The 23909-nt window shown below is 55.0% G+C and overlaps 1 protein-coding gene and 1 long non-coding RNA gene across 2 annotated transcripts in view; one reads left to right on the top strand and one right to left on the bottom strand.

Annotated features, from left to right (window-relative positions):
• Positions 1-23909, bottom strand: part of Col16a1 (collagen type XVI alpha 1 chain) — a 52818-nt gene that overhangs the window by 5912 nt on the left and 22997 nt on the right. The window contains exons 39-65 of the mRNA XM_059255044.1: positions 22635-22688; positions 22517-22543; positions 21795-21854; positions 21547-21594; positions 21374-21427; positions 16895-16948; positions 16678-16710; positions 14558-14674; positions 14327-14368; positions 14145-14231; positions 13133-13177; positions 12254-12298; positions 10475-10528; positions 9899-9952; positions 9258-9311; positions 7863-7907; positions 7691-7744; positions 7462-7497; positions 7128-7190; positions 4930-5001; positions 4709-4762; positions 4049-4093; positions 3829-3873; positions 3492-3545; positions 3047-3100; positions 545-595; positions 136-225 (exon numbers count right to left, since the gene is read on the bottom strand). Coding sequence (XP_059111027.1) covers positions 136-225; positions 545-595; positions 3047-3100; positions 3492-3545; positions 3829-3873; positions 4049-4093; positions 4709-4762; positions 4930-5001; positions 7128-7190; positions 7462-7497; positions 7691-7744; positions 7863-7907; positions 9258-9311; positions 9899-9952; positions 10475-10528; positions 12254-12298; positions 13133-13177; positions 14145-14231; positions 14327-14368; positions 14558-14674; positions 16678-16710; positions 16895-16948; positions 21374-21427; positions 21547-21594; positions 21795-21854; positions 22517-22543; positions 22635-22688 — 1491 coding nt within the window. The remainder of the gene's footprint in view (positions 1-135; positions 226-544; positions 596-3046; positions 3101-3491; positions 3546-3828; positions 3874-4048; positions 4094-4708; positions 4763-4929; positions 5002-7127; positions 7191-7461; positions 7498-7690; positions 7745-7862; positions 7908-9257; positions 9312-9898; positions 9953-10474; positions 10529-12253; positions 12299-13132; positions 13178-14144; positions 14232-14326; positions 14369-14557; positions 14675-16677; positions 16711-16894; positions 16949-21373; positions 21428-21546; positions 21595-21794; positions 21855-22516; positions 22544-22634; positions 22689-23909) is intronic.
• On the top strand, positions 11797-13382 carry LOC131904101 (uncharacterized). Its single transcript, XR_009377675.1, has 3 exons — positions 11797-11906; positions 12655-12810; positions 13138-13382. It is a non-coding gene; the product is annotated as an uncharacterized LOC131904101 (long non-coding RNA).

Raw genomic sequence — 23909 nt, 5'->3', positions numbered from 1 at the left:
AATACAATCCCTAGACACAGGTCCCATGCTGCTGCCCTGCCATGCTAATACCCTCTCTGTCCCTAGAGACCCTAGGTGTGCTGTGCAAAGCCAAATCCTCTCCCCTGAGCTGGGCTATAAGATGTGAGGTCTTACCGGAGGGCCAGGGTGTCCGGGTGTGCCAGGCTGGCCTGGGAGGCCCGCCAAGCCCCTTTCTCCAGGGACTCCCCGGTCTCCTTTCAGGCCCTAAAAATAGGACGAAGGTCAGTGGAGAAAAGGAGAAGCAGAGTCTACAAAGCCAGAGGCAGACCCCTCCCCACCCCCATGCTCCAGGGGCCAGGCCCCACAAGGGCAGATGGCAGGCCTGAACCGATGGTGTGGCCCTAGGATGGCCTTGAGCCACCCTTGGCCTCACCCCAGAAGAGAGAACTTTAGGACAAGTGAGAGGCTGATGCTGAGAAGGAGGGGACAAAAGCATTCTCTACCCCTTTGCCTTTGTCTGGAAGGAGCCCACAGCAGAAAAGGCAATAGTCCTTGAGGGCAGACACAGAAGAAAGTCACTCACCATAGTGGAGATCCCAGGTGGACCTGGCTGGCCTGGAGGCCCCTGTGGCCCCTAAGGAGAGGGGAGTGAAGACAGGGTAAGGGCTTTACCAAAAGGCCCAGGCTGGAGGGGGTGTGGGCAGCAGCAGGAACATTCCTATACTGGATTCGCTTTGTTCTCTTCCTGGAATCCATCCTTCCTTTCTGATCTTACACTTGAACTTCTACCAGGAGCTCTGGTTCCAGAGCAGAGGTAGGAGGGGCTGAATACACAGGACCCTTGTGCCCAGTGCCCACTGACTGGTGCACCTAGGCTTGTGAGGTGCAGAGGCCAAAGGCAGGAGAGAGTGAACTACCAGCCTGGGTACCTCCCGCGCCCCTGTGCTTCCTAAAGGTAGCCCAGCATCTGATTGTTCTGTGGAGGAGAAAAAGTCAGCAGCCAGGGTCTACACAGCAGAGGTAAAGGGCAGGGACCATATGGACCAGAGACCATGTCCTCCACCCCCCAGAGCCACAGAAGGAACTCCAGCTATCTCCAAAGCCCTTCACCATATCCTAGAAGGGGGAGATCTTTGGGGGCAGAACAAAAAGGCTGACCCATGCCAGGCGGTGGTGATGCACGCCTTTAATCCCAGCACTCAGGAGGCAGAGCCAGGAGGATCTCTGCGAGTTCAAGGCCAGCCTGGGCTACAGAGCGAGATCCAGGAACCAAAACTACACAGAGAAACCCTGTCTCAAAAAACACCAAAAAAAAAAAAAAAAAAAAAAAAGGCTGACCCAATATCCACATGGGAAAGCTCTGTAACCCCACATTCTGGGGAGCCATGACACTTTAACCCCCAGGGATGTCCCCTCCTGACACTGCTGGGGCTGTATCTGAAATGTCCACAGTCCAGAGGTCACCTCCCTCATCAGAGCGATACCTTCTCTGAACCCAAGAGCACTCAGCTCCTTCCCAGAGCACATTCCTCCTCACCCCTTCCCAGAACATTCTGGTGCCATGGCACCTATACGACTCCTAGGGTGGGAATGCTCATGACTGGGACCAGCACATAGCAGGGGACTAGAGCTGGACATAGCAATGTCAGGAGGAGCCCAGTAGGTCCTCATCCACAGGCCCCCACCCCAGGAATCTCTACCAGGGCCATCATTTAGTGTACGACTCTTGATAATTAATGTGTAGGGGGCTGGAGCAGACCTGGAGTCTCCAGAACAGAGCCTCTGAACTCCTTGAGATATATAAAAATGGGGACCTGAGAGTTCCTTTTTTTTTTTTTTTTTTTTTTTTTTTTTTGTCATGAACTACTTTCAATGTTCCCAAATGCCTCCTGAAAATTATACAGCCAGGTTATACTAGCCCACCACTGGATTCGCTTTCTCTGGAGCCCTATCAATAGGCATGATGCTGTCACACTGATCAAAGGCACCAATTCGCAGTCATTTGTGTCACCGATGAGAAAAGTAGATGGGAAATGCAATACTGCTTAATAAACGCGCTCTCCAATTCACCCTAATAGCAAAAACACCACCTGCCTACCCAGTTGCCCAGCTGAACTTCCTGGTTCCTCTCTTTCTACCACTCAGTCCTCCCTTGTGTCAGGCCAAGGGAACAAGCCCTCCACCTCGAAGTCAGATCTCCTAAGCCCTCTGTTCCCTCTCCCTTCCCGTCACCCATCCACCCACCTGTCACTTACCAGCCCTTCCCTGAAGATGCCCTGCCACAGGCTCCTGAACCCAATCCTGAGGTATCTTTTTCAAAGCTCAGCTTTTAGGGGGCCACATGCAGTCCTCAAGCTACCCCCACACCCAGTATGATGGTCTTGAGGTCCCTCAGACACATCAAGCTCCTGGCTGCTTTTGGTTCTCTGTGTATTCATGTCCCTTCTCCAAGGCTACTCAATAGCTGGATCCTTCATTCAGGCCTCAGCTCAGTCACTTCTTCAGCAAAGGTTCCCCTAAAGCAGTGGTTCTCAACCTCCCTAATGCTGTGACCCTTTAATACAGTTCCTCATGTTGGGGTGACCCTCAACCATACAATTCTTTTACTGCGGCTTTATAACTGTCATTTTGCTACTGTTATGAATTGTAATGAGTCTGATACACAGGATATCTGATATCTCAACCCACAGGTTGAGAACTGCTGCCCTAAAGCTACCTCCCTCCCAGTTCTTCCCTGTAACATCACCTCATCACCTGAACCTTTCATTCACCTGTTTCCTGTGCCTGTGGGGAAGTCCTGTGGGATAAGAGCCCTTGTCTAACTGGCTCTGTGCTGTGGCTCTGATTTAGAGCAGATGGTCAATAATTGCTTATTGACTAACTGAATGACTTTGTGTCTGATAAGCAAATGTGAATGTGCACAGAGGAGCCCAAAAGTGGCAAAAAGCAAAAACCACTGAATCAGATGAGTCTAAAGTCCCTCGTATCTCTGCATGGTTAGGACAGCTCTTGGGGCACTACCAGCTTACCCATCCCCCAGTGGCTTTCTATTCATAGAAGCAGAGACAAAACCAGTTGAACTCACAAGATGACCTGGGGGTCCTGGTCGTCCCTGGGGTCCCATGGCACCAGGCTCACCCTGCCGGAGTCAGAGAAAGAAAAAGGTGACACAGAAACCGACTGACCCGCATATGTATGGCTGCTTGGTAGGAGAGGGCTGAGCAGAGCTGTGGGTAGTGGCATGGAGCAATGGCCAGAGGGCTGGACAGAGCTCTGAACTTTAGACCCTAGTCTTCCAGGGCTTCTGCCTTTTGGGTAGTTGTCCAGTTGTCTTTCTAGGGAGGGGACCCGTTATAATTCTCAAGATGGAGAAGGATCAAGATGTGCAGTGTGGGGTAAAATTTCACATCAGAAGGCCAGGAGAGAAGGCGGCCACTTTGCCACTGAGAGGAAGAAAGCGTCTACCGCGTGGGACTTAGAGGAGCCCAAGGCTGTGTGACAGCGGTACGCCCAGAACCCCCCGTCCGTACCTCTGCACCTGGCCGGCCGCTGCTACCAGGGGGACCTGGTTTTCCACAGTCACCCTAAAAGAGAGAAGGGAGAGTGGAGCCTAGTGTCTCCACCCCCATGTTGAGCCTGGATCAAGGGGACTCTGCCACCTTGTCATGGCTTTGACCAGAGGGGCTCTGGCACCCTTTGGCTGGTGGGTGGCAGAGTCCTGACCCAGTTCGGCAGGCCCTAGTGGCCTCAGGAAGCTGGGGTGGTGGAGTAACGTCTCATCCAGGGGCCAGGTGGCACCCTCAACCGAGGTTGCGCTGCTATGTCTGAAGAGAACAGGGAAGCCCGCTGTCCAGAAGTCCCCCTTACCTTGGGCCCAGGGAGGCCAGGATGCCCTGTTTTCCCCTTGAAACCCTGGAAGGAAATGCAGGGAGATGTCCCTCTCACCTCCATCTGAGATGCTCCCCACACCTTCCTGCTCAAGCCAAAGCAATGGCGTCTGTTGCCGTCACAGAGTGAGGCCCTAGAGGTGGGGGGACAGCTGAGAGGAGGCTCAGAGCTCCCAGCTCCTTCCTGCAGCTCAACTTACCGGGGGTCCCATGAGTCCAGGAGGGCCAATGGGGCCTGGGTCCCCCTAGGGAAAGAGAAGGAACATTGAGAACGTCTGGTCCAGCCTCGACCCAACTCCTTCCCTGCCACCTCTGCTTCTCTGTGTCTCCCATCCCAGGTGGGGACATCATGTGGGGCAGAGGGAACTCGGCCTGGCTCAGCCTCTGACTGGCTGGGGACTGTGAATGGGTCCCAGCCCCTCTGGGGGCCTTCATTTTCTTTCTTTTGGTTAAGTATGGGACTTAACCTTGATGTTCTCCGTATACCATGATGTTCCCACGTCTCTCAGATTTCCCAGAAAAAAAAAAAAAAAAAACCTCAACCAAGGCCTGCTCAGGCCTGTCATGGCTACAGCCTGATGCTTCCCAGAACCTAGCCTACTTTCTCTAGTTGCCCAAGTTTTGGGATATAAATGGCATCTCTGTCACCATCTGGTCTTTGCCAAGACCAATTCGCCTAACTTGGCTAAGTCTATTAGAAGGAGTGAGAGACCTGGGGAGCCTGATGCCAGGCGGAGGAGGAGCAAGCAGCCCAGGAGGAGATGAAAGGGTGACTCTGAGCTCACTTCATCAGGAGAAGGAGAGGGCTCCTTCTGCCCACCGCCCTACCCCCTACAAACACAAACACAGCCCCATCTTACCCTCAGACCAGGCTTTCCATCCTTCCCATCCAGTCCGTCCAGCCCAGCAGGGCCCTGCAGACAGGAGAAAGGCATTTCTGAATGCTATCTCTGGAAATCTGGCCCAGCCCCACATGGCTCTCTCCACCTCTTACCCAGCTCACATCCTTACCCATACATGCATAGACTCACACAGGTACTACATGCCTCCTACCTACTAGGCCCTGAGAGCACACACTCACCTGAATCCCGGGAGGGCCTGGTGGCCCAGGGGAACCAGGTAAGCCTGATGGTCCTCGAATCCCTTCACTGCCCTGAAACGAGAACACCCAATGAAATCAGGGCTCAGGGGACTAGGGACCCTTGGGAGTCAAGGCATTTGGCCTCCAGCCCTAAATTTTGTCTTGGCCTGACATATTCCACTTGCTGTCTTCCTGAGAGCACACGTCCTCATCGACTGAAGCCCCCTTTTCCTCACTTTGGAGAAAGATAGAACTCTCTCACACTGGCCTCTTCTCAGGAGCCAGCACGTGGGTGGGTGGATGTGTTTAATTTATATCACTCTAATGACATGCCATGTATGTGGGCTTTGAACCTCAAGGTGAAGAGGGTGGTGAGACTCCTGTACCCCAGGGGATCATTATCCCTCGTGTGCTACAGGCCTGCCGGGGTCAATGCTTTGCACCTCTCCATCTGCTTTTCAAGGATGGGGCTGCAGAGCTCAAGGGTAGGGGGAGAGGCTCATGGAGGCCAGGGCTCAGGGAAAAAGTCACAGAAGTGTCACCAGATGGTGACCTCTGAGGAATGCCTGGGATGAGGCAGGAGGAGGCTAGAGGGAACCTAGGACACAAAGATTTGGACGTGGTCACATGACTGCCTGACCTGGGTGTCGGGACCCTTATAGTAGGATCGGGAGAGGAGGCTGGGGAGGTGGCCACCTGACTGGGAGGGTCCCCGAACAACATGCTGCTCTTTGTCAAGCAGACCAGTGCCTTTTAAATCACATCTCAAGAGTCTCGGGAGTTGTTAGGGGAGCCTAGAAGCTGGGAGCATGAAGTAGGTTTCTGGCCCAGAGGATAGGACTCCAGAACCTTCTTTCAGGTCTTAAACAGAGCATCTTCCCTTGTGTCTGTATTATATGAGATTTTTACATGAACTTCTGTCTAATAAAAGGCTCAGGGACTGTAAAATGGCCTGCAAACACAGCCACAGTCCCTGGGCAGCCACTGAAGGCCCAAAGCAGGGCAGTGGTGAGAACAGACCGTGGATTGGGAGGTAAGAAGCTTAAGAAAAGGTTGCTACTTCCCCTGGGCAGGGGAGAGGCAGTGCCCTGGATGGGGGTGGGGGGTGGGGGGGGGGAGCGCCTGCAGAAAGGGAAGAGACAGCTGCAGGCGGGGAGAGCCAGGGGTGTTGCAATACCACCATCCACCAGGAGGGGTCAGCACAGTTCTAGCCAATGTCAGCCCCACTGAGCGTTGTGATGGAGCATCTCCGCCTGCAGTTTGGGGTTCTCTGCAATGATCAGCCTGAGGAGGACTCCACAGGGAAGGGATAAGTGGGAGCTGTCAGCCATCATAGATCTACCATAGAGCCTATGTCTGATGGGTACTGGCTTGGGACAGTGGACGTGTCCTCTCTCACAGGGGGTGCTCATCTCGGCTCTGATGGTTCCCTGCTTTTCGGGGTCCCCCAACTGGTTTTTCCTTACTTGTTTTTCTCACAGTGAGAGGCTAATGTGTGGCTTCAGAGGAAAGAGGCTCCCAGAGAGACTACAGAACATCACAGCTCCCTGTGGACCCCCTCCTCCCTCCAAAGCTTAGAAATCAAGCTTGGGGTCTCTGACAGCTCCCACCCAGTACACAAGGGAACCCCACCCTCTGCAGGGCCAGGGATGTCCTCTCCAAACCACAGCAGGGCTGTGTGTCCAGTCTATCAAGGCAGTCTCGGAGTCAACCAGTGTGGCGCTCCAAGGCTGCTGTCCCTATCTTATCACAAAGTCACAGGTGACCCCTGTGTCCTCTGGGCCCTTGGAGATAGCCACAGGAGAGAGGCGCACTCCTCCTCCAGGTATGCCCTCATTCGGGGGATCCCTTCCTTTCCCTTGGCTCCTTGCCCTCTCTGCTTTCTCTTGAGAAATGAACTGGCCGGAGCTGGCCTGTCACAGTCTAGTTATCCACCTCTACCGCCCCTGGGCCTCCTGCTCCACACTGCTTTTACCACTCTCCTGGCAAATGGGAGCCCAGGACACTCAGAGGCTGCCCGGGGGGGGGGGGGGATGGGGGGGGCAAGAGGAGGGTGCTGGGCCACCCACAGAGCCATTGGTTGCTGAGCCCAGCCTTAGAGCAACGGAGTTGTCTGTGAATGTTCTGAAGGCCTGACAGGGTCAGGAGAGCTTCCTGGCTCAGATCTGGGCTTCTGGCAGATGTGGGTTTCGACTCACCTTCTCTGCTTGGGGACCAGGTGGGCCAGGGGCTCCAGCCTTGCCTGGGAATCCTGGGGGACCCTGTAGCAACAAAGAAGCAGGCAGAAATAAAAAATAGGTCTTCATCTCCCTTCTCTGTGCGTTTCATCCCTCTGTCTGGCCCTCTGTGGCCACCCACAAGGCCCGCTCTTCAGGCCTGGCTCCCAGAATCTGCGGTGGCCATCTACACGGCCCCTCCCACCCTCCCATCTCTTGCCTCCCCTCCCCAGGTTCATTTTCATCCAGGGGGACTAGCCAGGCCTGCTCTTCCCATTGGGACCACATTACAGGGAACTTTTGTGTCTTTACTCACCGGTGGGCCTGGAAAGCCTGGCTGGCCTTGAAATCCCTAGGGGAAGAAGTGAGGAGGTCACCCCTCTGCCTGGCCACTCGGGCGGAGAGAAGAAGAAGAGGGGCCACCTCAAGTCTCCAGGCTCTGTCCCTCATACTCCAGAGAGGGCCAGTGGGCGGGAGGTGGGAGATGGTAGGAAAACTAGACCTAGTGACCAGGCCCTTCAGCCCCGCCCCCAGGCATCACTCACCTGGTCACCCTTCTCACCAGAGTTCCCTTGGGGGCCTCGCTCTCCTCGGGGACCCTGTCACCATAGAGAAGAACGTAACTGAAACCCAATCTTCCAGTCCTCAGGCCACAGGGAGGGCCAGGAGGCTCCCTCCCCCTCCCCCTCTCCATGGCCTGCTCGCTCACTCACTCACCGCTGGGCCTTGGGGACCTGGAAGGCCTTCAGATCCTGGTGGGCCCTGAGGACTCAAAGGAGCAGAATCAGTCACTCAGAGACACGAGGAATGAGGCCTGGGGATGGGCAGGGTCCGCCGTGGGCGTGTTCTGAGCTGATAGGACTCTCCGCCTGGGCCCCTCAGCTCCCTGGAACCAGCCTGCTAATTAATCCTGCTACCTCCTGGCCCAGTCCAGCCAACAAAAAGCAGCTGATCTCTCTTTCTTAGGCACAGCTCCGACTCTGGCTCAAAAGCCTTCCATGGCTCCCCTCTGCCTAATAAATGAGGCGTGTGCTCTCCACTCCTGCTGGATTTACAGGCATCCTGTAACCTGTCAGCAACCACCCTTCCCGGCTTCTCTTCTCTCTCCTCTTCCCTCAGCTGTGTCTTGCTCAGTCCAGACTGCTCTTCCCTGAGCAGGCTCTGTGGGGTCACACCCCAGGCCCGTGCACTGCTGTTCCCTCGCTCAGCCCTTCAGTGTTTCCTGAGCCCCTCCGGAACCGATGCGGAGCTCCAAGCTGTTCTGGCCAGGACCCACCCGTGACCCACAGAGCTCCTTCCACCCCCATTCGGAACTCAGCTCTAAGAGTCCTCCCTGAGACCCCCTCTCTCCCTTCTACACTCCCGCCCCGCTCCCCACCCCCACTCTGCCCGCTCAGGGGTCTCCGCTCTCCTCATATCTGTTTCTATTTATTCATGTTCTGGCAGTTTCCCGCTGCAGGGCAAGGCACACGGGGCCTGCTTTGCTCGGCGCTGAGCTCTCAGAAGGACTTGCAGCATGCAGCATGCCTAGGAGACCGTCTCGTCGCAGATTAAAAGTGTGACAGTGTTGGCAGAGTCCCATGAGGCCTCGCTGACATTTGTGAGGGGGAGAGGTAGGGCTCCAGCTCTAGCTTGGCGGGTCCCAGAGATGAGGGTTGAGGTTCCTCACCAGATGGACTTGGGCTCCAGCCCAGGCTCCTCCACCAACTCCCTAGCTGGCTGCAGGACACTGGGTGAGTCATGTCACTCAGGAGCCTGTGACCTCAAGTGCTAGCTCTTTTCTTCAGTGTTAGGACCCCCATGAAGGTGGCCTCAATAGAAAAAAGGCTCCTGGCCCTGATCTGGCAGGACTGGGGAATTCGGCCAGCTGACTGGGCCCTTCCCCTCCTCAGTTGCCTTCTCTGCGAGAAGCCTGCTGGGATCTCCTCACAGCCTCCGCCTCCGCAGCCACCAGCTGGTGCAGAGACGCAGCTGGAGTGGCTCCGGGGCAGGGGCAGCAGGGGTCACAGGCTCCTCCTCACAGGAAAGTCCCCAGCCCTGTTGATGAAGGTGGCTGGGGGCGAGGCGGCTTTCCCCGACCCTCACATCCATACCCAGGCCGCCGCCACTTACCGACTCTCCCTTCTCTCCCGCCGGGCCGGTGTACCCTCGCTCTCCCTTGATGCCCTGACAAACGACAGCAGAATCAGCTCTGTGGCCCGCCCATGGCGGTGCTAACGCAAGAGGCGGGGCTGCAGCTGGTGCCCAGGAGGGCACCTGAAAGCTGGGGGCACCAAAGTGGGGACTAGAGGGGGAGACGACAGCCAGTGCGGGCCACCCACCCATGCACCTCGGTGGCCCACACTGGAAAGGCCGGAGGGTGCCTTTGTGAGGAGTGGCAACTCTCAGATGTCTCCCTCACTCTCTCAAAACCCTTTGGGCAGCAAACCTCAGTTCTTTCTGAGTCTGGGACTCAGGGCGTCCTGAGAGTGGCCCCTCCCTCCCCTCCGTTGCAATGGTGGGGGCAAGCCACATTACCAAGGGAGCCAAAGCAGAGTGTCTGTGTGTGTGTGTGTGTGTGTGTGTGTGTGTGTGTGTGTGTGTGTGTGTTGGCGGGGGCGGGGGGGGGGAGGTCAACATGGATGGCATGGATGGCATGGCAGAGACTGAACATTGGGAAAGGGGGAACGTGGTTGGGGGACACCCTGCCTGGCCCTGTTCTCACCACCAGACTGTACCTCCAGTACCCCCAGAGACACAGTCCTCTTACTCACAGGCAGTCCTGGGGGTCCCATGGCACCCGGGTAGCCAGGTTGTCCTGGTGGACCCTGCAAAGAAAGGTAGGCATGATGATGGACCGGCCCTCAACATTTCTGTTATCCCTTGCCTGTGTGAGTGTGATCCCAGCCTGAACACCTGGCTCTGCTATCCAGCAGGTGCCCATCCCCCACCCCAGCAACCCCCCCCCCAGGTACAGTTACTATTCTGGGCCATTTCCCAAGTCCAGGTTCTCTTGGCTAGGCGACAAGCCCCAGGCTCACCAGAGCCCTGGGAGCAGAGTGGGAAAGGAGGCCCAGCATGAAGTGGAGAGGGCCCGGCATGCAGGAGGGTGCACAGTGCTAGAGGATGAGGAAAGGAGAGGACCCCCGAAATGGTAGATAGGAGCCGGAGCTGTACATGTTCCCATGGACATCCAGCTCCGAGGGATGTGAAGTCCTTTCTTTTAAAGCCCCCAGCCCTTCTGGATCAGGGCTGAGTGACTGAGGAGTTCAAACGAAAGCATCCCCCTGTCTCCCACCCAGTGGCCACCCCTTAGCCGGCTCCACGGGGCTCCTGGGGCCCTTTCTTACCGGCTCTCCCTTGTCTCCTGTCAGGCCCGTGAGGCCTCGCTCTCCTTGAAGGCCCTTAGAGAGAGAAAAATCATGAGAAACCGCAGAGGAAGATAATCCTATCTAGCCCCGACTCTTCCCTGCTCCATGCCTGCCTCTTTGCACTCTGGACAAAGGTCACAAGTGGCAGCCCAGTGTCCCTGGCAAAGTGACTGTCGTGAGTGTGTTCTGGAAGGGTGAGTGAATGTGTAAATCCAAATGTATGGGTCCTTTCAAGAGGCACCTTCCAGACAGGCAGCAGCGGCAGCAGAGATACACCCCTCCATGTGAGTGACTGACAGTCACCTTCTAGGTGGCTGTCACTGTCATACCCTACTGCGGAGGCTGTCTGGGATGCACCTTTAAGAGATGCGTCCTCCTTCTTGGGGGAGGCTGTCAGGGCAGGGGCTCCCACAAATGATGTTCTCACAGTACTTACCTGCCCCAGTTCCCACCCAAGCCCCAAATCACCATCTTCAGGGATGCAAGGGACAGGCCCAAGAGGGCTCTCTCCAGAGCGATCCCATGTCACTCCGTAACATGGAGAGGGACATCCATTACAATCCAAGCCCCTCATTCCGCACCCTCATCTCCACAGCTCCAACTCACCACCACAACCATCTTTTCTGCCCCCTTATCCCTCATGCCCTCTAGAAATGGCACCCAGACCTTTCCATGACACAAGACAGATGGCTAGACAGACAGATGGCCCCTTCACCCAAGCAAGCAGAAACAGACATGGCCCGGCCAGGGATGAAGACATGGGGACAGATGGAAATACGACAAGGAGAGGCCCTGCCTGGTCCATGAGCCTCCACCACCAGGCCTGGGAGGGCAGGAAACAGCCCCGGGAACGCGAATCCAACAGACAGAAGGTTTAGCTTCCGTGACCCAGGAGACAGCAACACTGGGGGTGGGGGGTGGGGGGTTGCGATTTAAACACACCTGTGACAACGACGACGACAAGGCAGAGCAATTAACGACACCTGGCAGAAGGGAGAGCCCAAGGCCCTGGGCACAGAGGGGCAGGGCCCTAACACCAGAATCCCAACTGGCTGGGATTGCATGCCCAGCCTTGGAGCAGCCTGGGCCGGGAGCCAAGGAAGAGGGAAGAAGAGGAGGCCATGGGTTTCCTCTAGCTGCGGGGAAGGGTGCACGCAGGGCTGCCTGTAAATCCCCAGGATGCCTCTGGACAGTCCTACCAGGCAGCAGGGCAGCCAACCTGTGCCAGCCTGCAGTGTGAAGCCCTAAAGCTTTGGCATCTCTGCCGGGCACAGAGCCAGGCGCCTGGCAGGGCCCCAAGAACTACTTTCAGCAAATCTTCGGTCCACACGGCAGTGGTGGGAAGCGGGAGGCCAGAGTGAGGGAGAGATAAAGGGGCTCCTTCACAGAGGCCCCAGCTTCCAGGAAGAAGGTAAAAGAGACCTGGGGGGCAGAAGGGGAGTGACGTATGGGCTTGGAGGAAGAGGGAAACAGGGAGGTGAGAGTGAGAAGGTGGGAGAGAGAACGCTGGAGGAGAGGATGAGGGAGCATGGAAAGAAGTCAGAGAGAGACTGGGATGGTCTCCAAGCCGCTAGGACTTAAGGGAACCTGTGTCGTTAGCTACCATGCCTGCAGGGGACGACGAACAGAACACCAGAACACGGAGCGGGGAGGACAGGGCACCACAGGAGGAAGGGTGCACATGTGGAGGAGGGGACAAACGAAGCCACAGAGACCTGGCTGGCAGGAGGGGGAGGCGGAGTGGTGCTAGGTTCTTACAGGCAATCCGGGGGAGCCAACAGTACCAGGAAAACCTGGGGGGCCCTGGTGGGAGAAACAGGCACGTCATATCTCACAAGAACAGTCACCCTGGGGTGGCCTGGAGGCACAGTCTGCAGTTGGGAGCTTTGGGGGGGGGGGGTCCTGGGAGTTTTTCAAGGTCACTGGAAAGGAATCTTATCAGAAGATGGCCACCGCTCCCCTAGAAGGGATCCTCCACCGGCAAATAACAGCAGCCTCCCCAGCCTGAATACCCTTCCCAGGGCTCCCCAAGTCTGCTTTCAGTGGAGTAAAAAGCCTGTTCCTTTTGATCCTGCCCTCCTCCCCCACCACCTGACCACCAACATCCCTCAGGTGAGTAGTTCCAAGGCTTCCACCAGCCATTTTTTTTTTCTCCAAAGAACACACTGCCAGCACTTCCTGTTTGTCTAGTCACATCTTTCTTGCTTCACCAACATCCCTGAGGATTCTGGGTGGAGACCCCCTGCCTGGGCTTCATAGACTTCCCTAGAGATGGCCCCACAGAACGATGGAGGACACCATCCCAGGCCCTTAAGGTAAGTAGAGAGATCTGCCTGGGCAACCATACACCTTGCTGGCTGGGGGGCTACCTGGGTCCCTAGTGTGGCATTAAATACAGCGAGGAAGAGGCAGGGCCCAGATGTGTGCCCGAGGGCCTTCCCTAAGTGGGTCCACAGGCAGTGGGGCAGAGCAGGGCATTCCAGGCAGGGGACCACTGTCCCAAAAGATGCTCTCACGACAGGAAGGTGAGTGTAGTGGGTGCCCTGCCTGGCTTCTTAGGGACAAGGCAGCAGAACGGTGTGTGGGTAGGACTTCCTGAGAGCTGTTCAAACAGACCAGAACATCAAAGGTACTTACAATAGGGCCTGGAGGACCTGGAGAGCCGCGCATGCCAGGTGGACCCTGCAGAAGAAACCAAAGGAACAAGATGGAGAGTCCGAGGCCCCACAGTAACCTGTGTTACAGTACCTGCTTCCATCCAGCTCCCTGAGGCTGCAGATGGGAGAAGACTGCTGATGTCAAAGCAGAACCATTTAGCTGATGTTAAAATGGCCTTTCATTCAGTTCATTCAGTCATCCAACAAACATTTATTGAGCAGCTATTATGTGCCGGGCACAGGCCCAGGGGCTGGGAACATAGCCATAAACAAAACATTAAAATCTCTGCTTCGTGGCGCTTATGTCCTAGAGGCGAGGTGAACAGTAACAACTAGAACACAGCTGGCACATAGTTGGTGCTCAGTCCACACCTGTGGAATGTTCTAGAAGGAAGTAGACACACAGAATGTTGGATGGTGTGAGCATAATGAAGGCGAAAGAGCTTGGGAAGAGTGGGGGGGGAGCTTGGGGAGGTTGGGTGGGGGGAGCTTGGGGAGGGTGTGGGGGGAGCTTGGGAAGAGTGGGTGGGGGGAGCTTGGGGAGGGTGTGGGGGGAGCTTGAGAAGAGTGGGTGGGGGGAACTTGGGGAGGGTGTGGGGGGAGCTTGGGGAGGTTGGGTGGGGGGAGCTTCAGGAGGATTTACTGGGAGCTTGGGGAGGGGTTGTGGGGAAGCTTCCATTTTGGAAAGGGTGATTCAGGAAGGCCTCACTGAGAAGGAAATATGTGACCTGATTGCTGAGGGGGCAAAGCAGGCCTAGAGAAGAAGGATGCCAGGAGAGGAGACAGCTAGAAGGAACCAGCGTGCTCAGGTGCCAGGAAGCTGAGGAGGCCGAGTGGTAAGGGGCTCCAGGCCATGGGAAACCCAGAGGAGCAGGGAGTGCTCTGGGAGATGTGGACATACACACACACACACACACACACACACACACACACACACACACACACCGTATCTTTGAGGCCTACCTGGCTGAGGGCCTGGTCCTTGGTCTTACCTCTTCTCCTCTTTGGCCTGGCAGCCCTGGAGGACCAGGCAGGCCGGGGTTCCCAGGACAGCCAGGTTCTCCCTCACCGTTGTCTCCCTGGGGTGGGGGATAGAGGCAGCAGGGGTGAGTATTCGGGTGGGAGGAGGAGAGGGCAAGGGGGACGGATGCAGGGAAGGCAAGGACTTGCTCACCCTGGCCTCCTCCGCTCGTGGGCGCTCCCTTCCTGTGAAGCACTGTGGTAGACAGAGAGGCTCTGTTGGGTAAGGCTGGTCAGGAGGCCTCTGGTATGCACATGATACCATGCCAGGATTGCCAGCTACCCCAGCCCAGCCTCTACCAGATGGAGATGTCAGGACCAGCACCAGGGAGCCCTCCTTCACCAGGGAAGCCTCCCTACCAGCCCGCCTCTGCCCAGTTCCTACCCTGGCACAGTTGTCGAAGCCTGGCACCCCGGGGATGCCCTGGTCTCCCTTTTCTCCCTTCTCCAGGAGGAAGGCTGGATGGGCTGTCTGGCCCTGGGCACAGTCTCCACAGATGCTCTGATGGGGGCAATGAGAAGGACAGAGGGACCTGGGTCAGAGAAGGGCAGGAAGAGCCTGTGGGGGATGCCCTCTCAGAACCCAGGGCTGGGCACCCTGCCCAGCAGTGCTCCGCTCTCACACTCTCCCTCCCCAGCCACATCCCTGCCGCAGCTCTGCTCTGTCCTCAGGGGACCCGATCCCAGCAATTGGCTCTGAGTTTCCTCCAGGAAGAGGCTCAGGTAGGGCCGAGCCAGAGCGCTTTCCAGACAGGCGTGTGGGAGGAGGCGGAGGGACCCGCAGAGGGACCATCTGTCCCGGCGGCTGTTCCTGCAACCTGCACCCGCAGTGAGGACAACCCCCAAGGATCCAGGATGAAATGACTGGACCCCTGTGCCAGCACCTCTGCCTGGGGATGCCAGGGGCAAGCCAGAGGAGCAGGCCCTCTGTGGACACTCCCAGGGGGGGCCTCAAGCTCACCGACTGTCACAGGCTCCACAGGTCCCTGGGTCTGAACTGTCCTTACAGGAAAGGTTTCCTGTGACTCAGACTTTGCCCTTCTTGGTCACAGACTGTCTGAGGGACCGATGGAAGCTGTTGGTCCTCTCCATCAAAACTAGTGAAACTAGCCTCTCATTCCAGGGAGTCTCCCAAGTTACCAGGCATGGTAGTTGGGACCCCAGACAGGAGCCCACGCTCACCTTCACTACTCACGGCAATACCCAAGGATAATAATGGCCATCATTTCTCAGCACCCACGAGGCCATAGGTTGTAACGGGCCTTGGTACAGAGCACATTTAGTCCCCAGGGCACAACGAGGTGGATTATGTTATGAGCATTGTGGAGAAAGCTGGTATTCAAAAGAGGTGGTGTGATTTGTCCAGGTAGGCCTGGATTGGTCCCTGCCTGTCTGTGTGGAGTCAGCACTTCCTCTGAGCTGTGGACATGGTGACTGCTGGGACTCCCAGCAGGCTTTCCCGGCTGCCATTTGACCCCTGTGACAGGCTGATTCAGTTCCTGGGTGGAACCTTTTGTGGGACACATGACTACCAAGCCAACTTGTGAAATGTTGGAAGTGTGTCCTATCCAGGGTTAGAGTCACATCGTCACTGTCTGGAGGGCAGACTGAGGGGACTCGGGCTCCACCGAGACTAGGAGAGCTGGGGGTCTCACTGTCACAACGTCACGGTGATCCAGCTCATCTGCCAGGTTAACTCAACTGCCTCCACCAGCTGCTTCTGGAAACATCTGTGGCTCAATGAGGGGCAGGGCAGGAAGCTCTCAGACTGTGCTCTGACCAAAGCTCACTGGGGTGGCATAATATCCATGGCACTGACTAGCCAGTGCTCAGGAGAGAGTAGCTAGAGGAGGAGGGACAGGGAAAGGTACTCTGAGGATGTGCTAGCTCCTGGAGAGAGAGAGGTTCAGGATGTTGAAGTCAGCCTGCTGGAATGACCCAGCTGGACTGTCACTTCAGGAGGTGACTGAGCAAGGCGATAGGGTGGGGGCGGGGGTCTAGAAACCTTGGTTTCCAGAGGTCTCCAAGAACTTGGTCAGCCAGACCAGGCCACAGCCCTTTGGTAGAACTGCAGGTTGACTCTCCTCCACAATTGCTTTTCAAGTCCTTCCTCCTGCTGAAGTCTTTCCAACTGACCTGACCCACCCAGCCCCTTACCACCACACTCGGCTTTGGAAGCTTTTGGGCCCGGCCTTGGCTTGATCCAGAGAAGCTATGGTGCTTCTTTGCCAGCTGATGCAAGCTGACTTTAGGCTGGATTCTGTCACCAGGCGCGCACCAGGTGGGGACCTTCCCAGGATTCCTTTAAGCACTCGTTCAGCAAATGTTGTTACAAGCTAGAGCCCAGCCAGACCCTCTGAGGCAGATGCTCAGAACGCCCTTCCCCCATGAGCAGGGAACCAGCAGGCTCAATCTGCTGCTAGCTGTTAGGTGGCAGGCAACTGAGCACCCGCTGTGAGAATCCCCTTTGGCAACACCTGCCAGCACCTCTCTGCGCCCTCTTACCTTGAGGAGGTGCTGCTCAATGGGTAGGGATCCCTGTAAGAGACAAATGTAGGTCCTAGCAGGTCGGGAGGGGAGGTTCACACAGCCTAGAGGAGCATTCAGCCTCAAGATCGGGAGTGAAGGAGGGACCCCACCAGAGTTAACGGGGATGTGTGGCCAGCTCAGCCCTGAGAAGGACAGGAAGGACGATGGCCAGTGTGTCCTGGCTGATACCCACCAGCTCGGCAGTGAGCCCAGGCTGTCCTGGCAAACCGTTGTGTCCTGGCACTCCCTGAAGCAGAAAAGAAACAGATCAGACCCCTCTCCTGGTCTAGCGCTCTCCTTGCTCCCTGCTCACAGCCCCTGCCACCTGTCACCCCCCAAACCCCCGCCGCCACCGACTGCATGGGTGAGAGCTCTGAAAGTCTCACACAGCACACAGTTGGGGGCTGGGGGAGCCAAGGAGGCACAGAGGGGTGGTCCTCAAAAGCAGTTCTACCGGGAACATTTCCTTGTACCACAGGTCAGAAGTTGGACAGAGGGTCTTCTTTTTCTTTCTTTTTCTGTTTCTTTCTTTCTTTCTTTCTTTCTTTCTTTCTTTCTTTCTTTCTTTCTTTCTTTCTTTCTTTCTTTCTTATTTATGTATTTGGTTTTTTGAGACAGGGTTTTCTCTGAGTAGCCCCAGCTGTCCTGGAACTCCCTTTGTAGACCAGGCTGGCCTCAAACTCACAGAGATCTGCCTGCCTCTCCTCCCAAATACTGGTATTGACAGCATGAGCCACATGCCTTCTATAGGTCTTCTTTTTTTTTTAAGATTTATTAATTTATTATGTATACAGAAGAAGGTGTCAGATCTCATTACAGATGGTTGTGAGCCATCATGTGGGTGCTGGGAATTGAACTCAGGACCTCTGGAAGAGCAGTCGGTGCTCTTAACCTCTGAGCCATCTCTCCAGCCCCTCTATAGGTCTTCTATAGGGTAACTGCTGTGGTCTATCCTAAGTCATTTTCCTATATTTTCTCATCAATCATCATCATAGTTTCCTGGAGGCAACAAGCATTTTATTGTCGTCTTAAAAACAAAGGAACTCAGAGAAGCTCTTTTGCCAAAGGTCACAGGTTGAACAAGATGGAAATGAGACTCAGAGTGAGGACCACTGGCCCCCACCCTCCTTAATCCACTGGTGGCACCTCATCCCTTGAAAATGTCCCTGTAGTGTAATCAGACCATCTAAGTGCACCAGCAACTTCTAGAAGAGTTGAAGCCCAACTCTGTGCCTCAGTTTCCTTCTCTGTAAAACAGCCATCATGTGTGGCTTCAAGGAGGTGATGCTGCGAGGCACACAGCACAGAGCCCAGATGTGGGATGTTGCAGGATACTCCTGTTAAAAGCGCCTCCCAGCCTCTGGCTTTCTTGCATATTCACAATGCACATTTGCATATTAAATACCCTGCTGAGGAAGGGAGGATGTTCCGTTTTGCATCCCCAACACCCCACAAAGAGGAGGTGCACATTAAATATGTGTTGGATGAATGCATCCCTGCACAGCCTGTTCCTCCCAGTACAGGATTTCCTGGGCCTGCTCTAAGATCTGGCCTCCCTTCATGACCCAAACTCCCAGCACTGGAACAGGCCAGCTGCCCCTGAGTAGTTCCTCCTATATGGAGTAGGCTCTCCCACTCCTGCGTCACCACCCAGTGTGGCCACAGGGTCCAGAACAGTGCCTGACACGTGGGTAATGCTTTGAATGTTTTTGTTTAGAAATGGCCTCATGCAGCCCAGGCTGGTCTCAGACTCACTGTGTAGGTCTTGAACTCTGGTCCCACTGCCTCTACCACCTAAGGGCTGGGATTACAAGCATGTGCCACTTCACCCAATTTATGGTGTGTTGGGGGATCCACAGGGCTTCTTGCGTGCTAGTTCATCCTACCAACTGAGCCACGCCCTCAGCCCTGTTCCTATAATTCACTCACTGTTCCACTCTCCAATGCTGCTGTGTTACTTCAAGTCTGAGAGCGCCATTCTTTCTTACCCTGATAGAATTACATATCCATGTTCTCCTCTAGAAGTGGGAGACACAGTCTGAGTTTGACCGCTACCTTCCAGTTATAAAAACCTTGGGCCCATTTCTTGGCCTCTGTGCCTTGGGCTCCTCATCTGGAAAATGAATCAGGATAAAATGACACCTGCAGGCACTGGGATGATGCAGCCTTGGGCGAATAAACGTCATCCACCTCTAAGCCCATCTCTGCAGAGAGAAGCCTGGCACAGGGCAGGTGCCTGTGTGTGGCAGCCTCAGGTTGGTCATGGGTCCTGGCAATCAGATATGATTCTGGGTCCTGGGATTACACTCAGCACTTTTTCCTGCCCTTGTTCCCCTAGTGTGGCTTGGCACAGCTCACACTACGCTAGCTCTCCCTGGTTAATGGGTCACTTTGGAATGACTCAGCCTCCGCAAGCCAACCACATGCCCCCTGCCGACAGATCACTGAATGCTGGCACAGCGCAGGAAGCTCGGACACTTTCCTCAAAGGCAGAGACCGCCAAATGTGTGGTGAGGACTCTGGTTCCTGGTGAGCAGACCCCTGGGAATTGTCCTGAAAAGCAGAGGGGAAGCTCCGAGTTGGCTCTTTAATACCTGGCTGGCTGGGTGACCTGGGATGAGATATCTTACCTCTCGGGGCTTAAGATGGTGTGACTTAGGGGTAACACCACCTTCCTTCTGGGGTTGGGGTTGACAGAAGGCTCAAATGAATGAGAGAACAGTTGTAAAATAACAGTAAGCAAGCACCGTGGCAATAGCTAAGGCCCCCAGGGCATCACTGTGTGCCAGGAAAGATTTCACACGCGTTGCACACACAAGCTTAGTTAATACCCACAAGAAGCCCACTGAGGCAGGTGCTATAATTATCTACATGTAGTACATAAAGGCATGGAGATACTGCGAGATTAAATAACTTGCCCAGTATCACAGAGCACATGGTGCAGATGAGTTCCAAAGTGAGGCTGCCCTGGCTGTGGGAACTGAAGTGTGACATGGGTCTCTGCTCCTCCTCAATATTCTCTCCTTACTATCTCTGGCCTCTGTGCTATTTCCAAGGACATCATGGACATTCTCACCTCTAGGCCTTTGTACCTGCTGCCTTCTCTGCTAGGAATGTATCTCCCCAGGGGTGCTCCTCCCAAGGGATGCTCCTCCTCAGGGGTGCTCCTCCCCAGGGGTGCTCCTTCCCAGGAATGCTCCTCCCAGGGGTCCTCCTCAGGGGTGCTCCTCCCTAGGAGTGTTCCCTCCCCAACAGATTCACTTGTATTTCCTTTACATTTTGATTTAAATGTCACATTTTATTTTATTTGTATGTGTGTACATGTTCATGTGTATGTTGGCATGTGTGTGTAGAATCATGTGCCTGTGTGTCCATGTGCATGTTGAGGCCAGATATTAACACTGGATGTCTTCCTCAGTTGTTCTCCACCTATTTTTTTTAAGGACTTATTTATCTATTTTATGTGCACTGGTGTTTTGCCTGTATACACTATGTGGGATCCCCTGGAACTGGAGTTACAGACAGCTATGAGCTGTCATGTGGGTGCTGGGAATTGAACCCAGGTCCCCTGCAAGAGCAGCTAGTACTCTTCACTGCTGAGCGATGCATCTCTCCAGCCCCTCTCCATCTTATATTTAACTTAATTTATGTGTGTGTATGTGCGCATGTGTATGTGTGTGGGTCAATGCGTGTGTATGTGTGTGTGAGTGCACGTGCACACACACACACACACACACACACACACACACACACACACACACAGGCACACAATTGCCACAGCAAGGATAGGGTGTTCAGAGGACAGCTGAGGATTTAATTCTTTCCTTCCACCTTGTGGGGTCTGAGGATAGAGGTCGGGCCAGCAGGCCTGCATGTGAACACCTTTATTGGTAGAATAGAACAATCTCACTAGCCCTCCACCTTAATTTTTGAGACAGGGTCTCTTGCTGAAACTGGAGCTCACTCATTAGACTGGCTGACCAAGGAGCCTCCTGCCTCTGCCTCCCCAGCACCGGAGTTACGGCATAGGTCGCCATGTCTGGCTCTTTACATGGATCCGGGATCTGACTTCAGGTCCTTAGGCTTGTACAGCAAGCTCTTTGCCAACTCGGCCATCTTCCCAGCTTCAAATGCACCTTTTTCTTTAGTGTTTTTCACAAATGTCTTCCCCGTTCTTCTCCTGCTATCCATCCCCACATCCAGCTTTATCTCCCTCCTTAGCACAGACCACTCTCTAATATGTTAGAGTTTATATTTCTTGCTTATTGCCTGTCTCTCTTGCAGGGATTCTAACGTTTGGTCCACTGCATCTAAAACAGTGCCTGGAAAAATCATACAGGCAGAAACGTGTGTCACACCAACAAATGCTGACTGCTGCCCCAACAGCACACTCTGCCTCAGAGCCTGGGTTCCTGCTAGGCCTGGGCTTCAGTCCTAATAGTGGGGCGCTTGGGCTAAAACACAACAGGACATTCCTCAAAATAAGGCTAGGAGTCCACAAGCCTGGCCCAGGACCTGTGAGCCCTCCATGCCATGCTGGGAAGGAACAGCAAAGAGAAATCATGACAGATGTGTGAGTAGGAAACAGTGCACTCAGGTCCAGCATGGAGGAAGTCCCCCGACTGCTTGGGCCCTGCCCCCCAAATGCCAGACTCTCTTCTCAACCTTTTACCTGCAGTCCAGGCATTCCGGGAGGACCTGGTGGTCCAGGGACACCTGGGGGACCCTGTGGGAGAGAAGACAAACATCAGAGGGGGAAGAGAGCTCCCTGCCACGTGGAGGGCAGTGGTGTCAGGCGGGAGCGTCGCGACAGGAGGCAAGACAAAGGAGACAAGCCACACAGACCTGCGGGCCCGGCTGCGAGGAGCTGCCCATCCACAGTCCCGGAGCACCCTGGGTGGGAGTGGGGGCCGCAAAAGAAGGGAAGAGGTTACAGGCAACGTCTACACCAAGCACAGAGCTGCACGGGAAGGGCGAGGGCTGGGACACAAAGCCTGGCAAGGGCTCTTGCCCACGGACACCAGGTGAGGCCAGGATCCAGACCTCTCCCCCGGTGGGGAAGGTGGGAAAGCAGCTCAGCCCCACTCACTCACCGGCATGCCAGAGAAGACGAACTCTCCCCGAGAAGCACAGGAGCACTCTCCAGGTTCACCCTGGAAAGATAAGAGCCTTGGTTTGAAGTGGCAAAGACAGAGGGTCCTCTGGAAACCTCATCTGGGGGCGTGGCATGGGCTCTGGGGATGGAAAGGTTCGGCTCAGCCTCCTACGTCATGTCTTCAGGCAACCCACGGGCCTCAGACTCCTCATCTACCAGGGGATGGGTTGTATGCAGTGTGTGGTGGTCATTTAGTTAAGTCAGCGTCAACTGAGAACCAGGAGAATAACCCAGTCCTAGCCTCCTCGGGGTCCTCATCAGCCCCCTCACCGTGCACCCACATAATCTCACTGTAGCAGTCATGGCTTCATCTTGAACAGCCCTACTCCCCAAGCCTCTGCCTGGTTCTGTGCCCTTCCATCCTGGTCCCTCATCCCTCCTTTCTTCTGGACTCATCTTCTGACCCAGCTTCCATGTGAAAGTGCAGCTGTCCACTAAAGTGGAGACCCTGGAGTTCTCTGGACTCCTGAGATCATGGCTGGATTCTGAGCCATCATCACCTACACGAAGTGAGTGTGGTACCCATAGTTCTTGGAACCAGGAAGCTTGTGAACGGCAAGGTGATCCCACCCATCCTCCAGCCTGAGCAGCCATTATGGGGCTATGGGACTCTAGGAGCCCATTCCCAAAGAGCGGTGGCCCCAGGCCCTTGAGACTTACCTTCTCTCCTTGAGATCCCTTTTCACCCTGCAGAGGAAAAAACACCGGGAAGTGAGTAGGTGTGAGTGGGAGGCAGGTCCAAGCTACAGAATCCTGCTGCCTGGGCCAGCATACTCACCGGTGTCCCTTTGGCTCCTGGAAGTCCAGTCTGTCCTTTCTGCCCATCTTGGCCCTAAAGGGAAAGGGCCCAGAGTCAGTGGGGGGGGGGGAAGGCTGGAGAGCAGCAAGTCATTCGGTTTACTAGAGAGGAACAGCATGGAGGCAGCCCCAGGCTCCCCAGCGCCCATGTTCCAGAGGGGAGATTGTGGCCAGGAGGTAAGGGGAGAAGACAGGAGGGAGGAGAGAGGGCGTGGCTCCCAGCACCAGGCACTGCACTGTGCACCCATCAGAGAACAGTGAATGGGGTTCCCTACTCCTGACTCCTGCAGAGAATGTTCTGCTTTGCTAACTGAAGCTAAGGTTGAAGAAATTTCAGAGTCCCGGGACCAAGCCTGTCCTGGGGATCGGTGGGCCCAAAGGTCGCTTCCTTCTTTTTCTCTCTGCACACACTCTTGCTATTTCAGTTGCTCTGTGGACTGAGCTGGGAGAATGGCATTTCAGAGCTGTTTGTATCAACTTCGAGACACTATCACTTACCTAAAGTCACACACACACAGCTAGTGGGTGTGGGGGAGACTGGGAAGCTTCCCTCACCCGTGGGATTGGGACAGAAGGGGTCTGTCTGCTTCTGACAAGGAGCGCGGAGTGAGCAAGAACACAGATGTGCTAAAGCAGAGCAGACATCCCCATGACTGCCTTCCTGGGGGCTGCTCCACCTTTGCATCCAGGGTTCAAAGCTATCCTGGGACAAATCTCCAATTCCACCTTTCCTCAGCCTTGAGACAGGCAGGGATTCTGACTGTCTAGGTCTGCTGGGCAAAGCCATATGGGCTCTGGGCAAATCCCTGTCCCTCTAGGCTTTGGCACACCACCAGAAAGAATCTATCAATGCTCTACCAACTCAAACAACAATTTCTCTAGGGATCGACAAAGGATAGGGAAAGGATAAGGCTCACTAGGCTATTTTCAACATTACCAAAAGCTCAAGAAAAATTATACATTTGCCCACAGCCCAGCATGGCATAGGCTGGCTGAAAGGTGGCATTTCTTTGATTCAAGCTAAAATTATCATCTTGTAAAATTCTAGTGGGTTCATGCGGAGTGGAAGCTGACTATTAGACAGGTCTTTGATGACTAAAATGAGAAAATGCACTTATTATTACTTAATCTATGCAATTTGCTCAATAGACAGGTCTTTTAAGTGTGGGAGTCATTGTCTTGGGCAGCACAGAATAGAACCTTTTCATCCCGAGACACTCAGGGGATGCTCCCTATGGGCTCCAGGTTGGGATAA

The sequence above is a fragment of the Peromyscus eremicus genome, chromosome 2 (genome assembly GCF_949786415.1).
Source record: "Peromyscus eremicus chromosome 2, PerEre_H2_v1, whole genome shotgun sequence".
Lineage (NCBI taxonomy): Eukaryota > Metazoa > Chordata > Mammalia > Rodentia > Cricetidae > Peromyscus > Peromyscus eremicus.
Note: the sequence above shows the minus strand (reverse complement) of the source record. Positions and strands in the feature narration are given on the sequence as shown.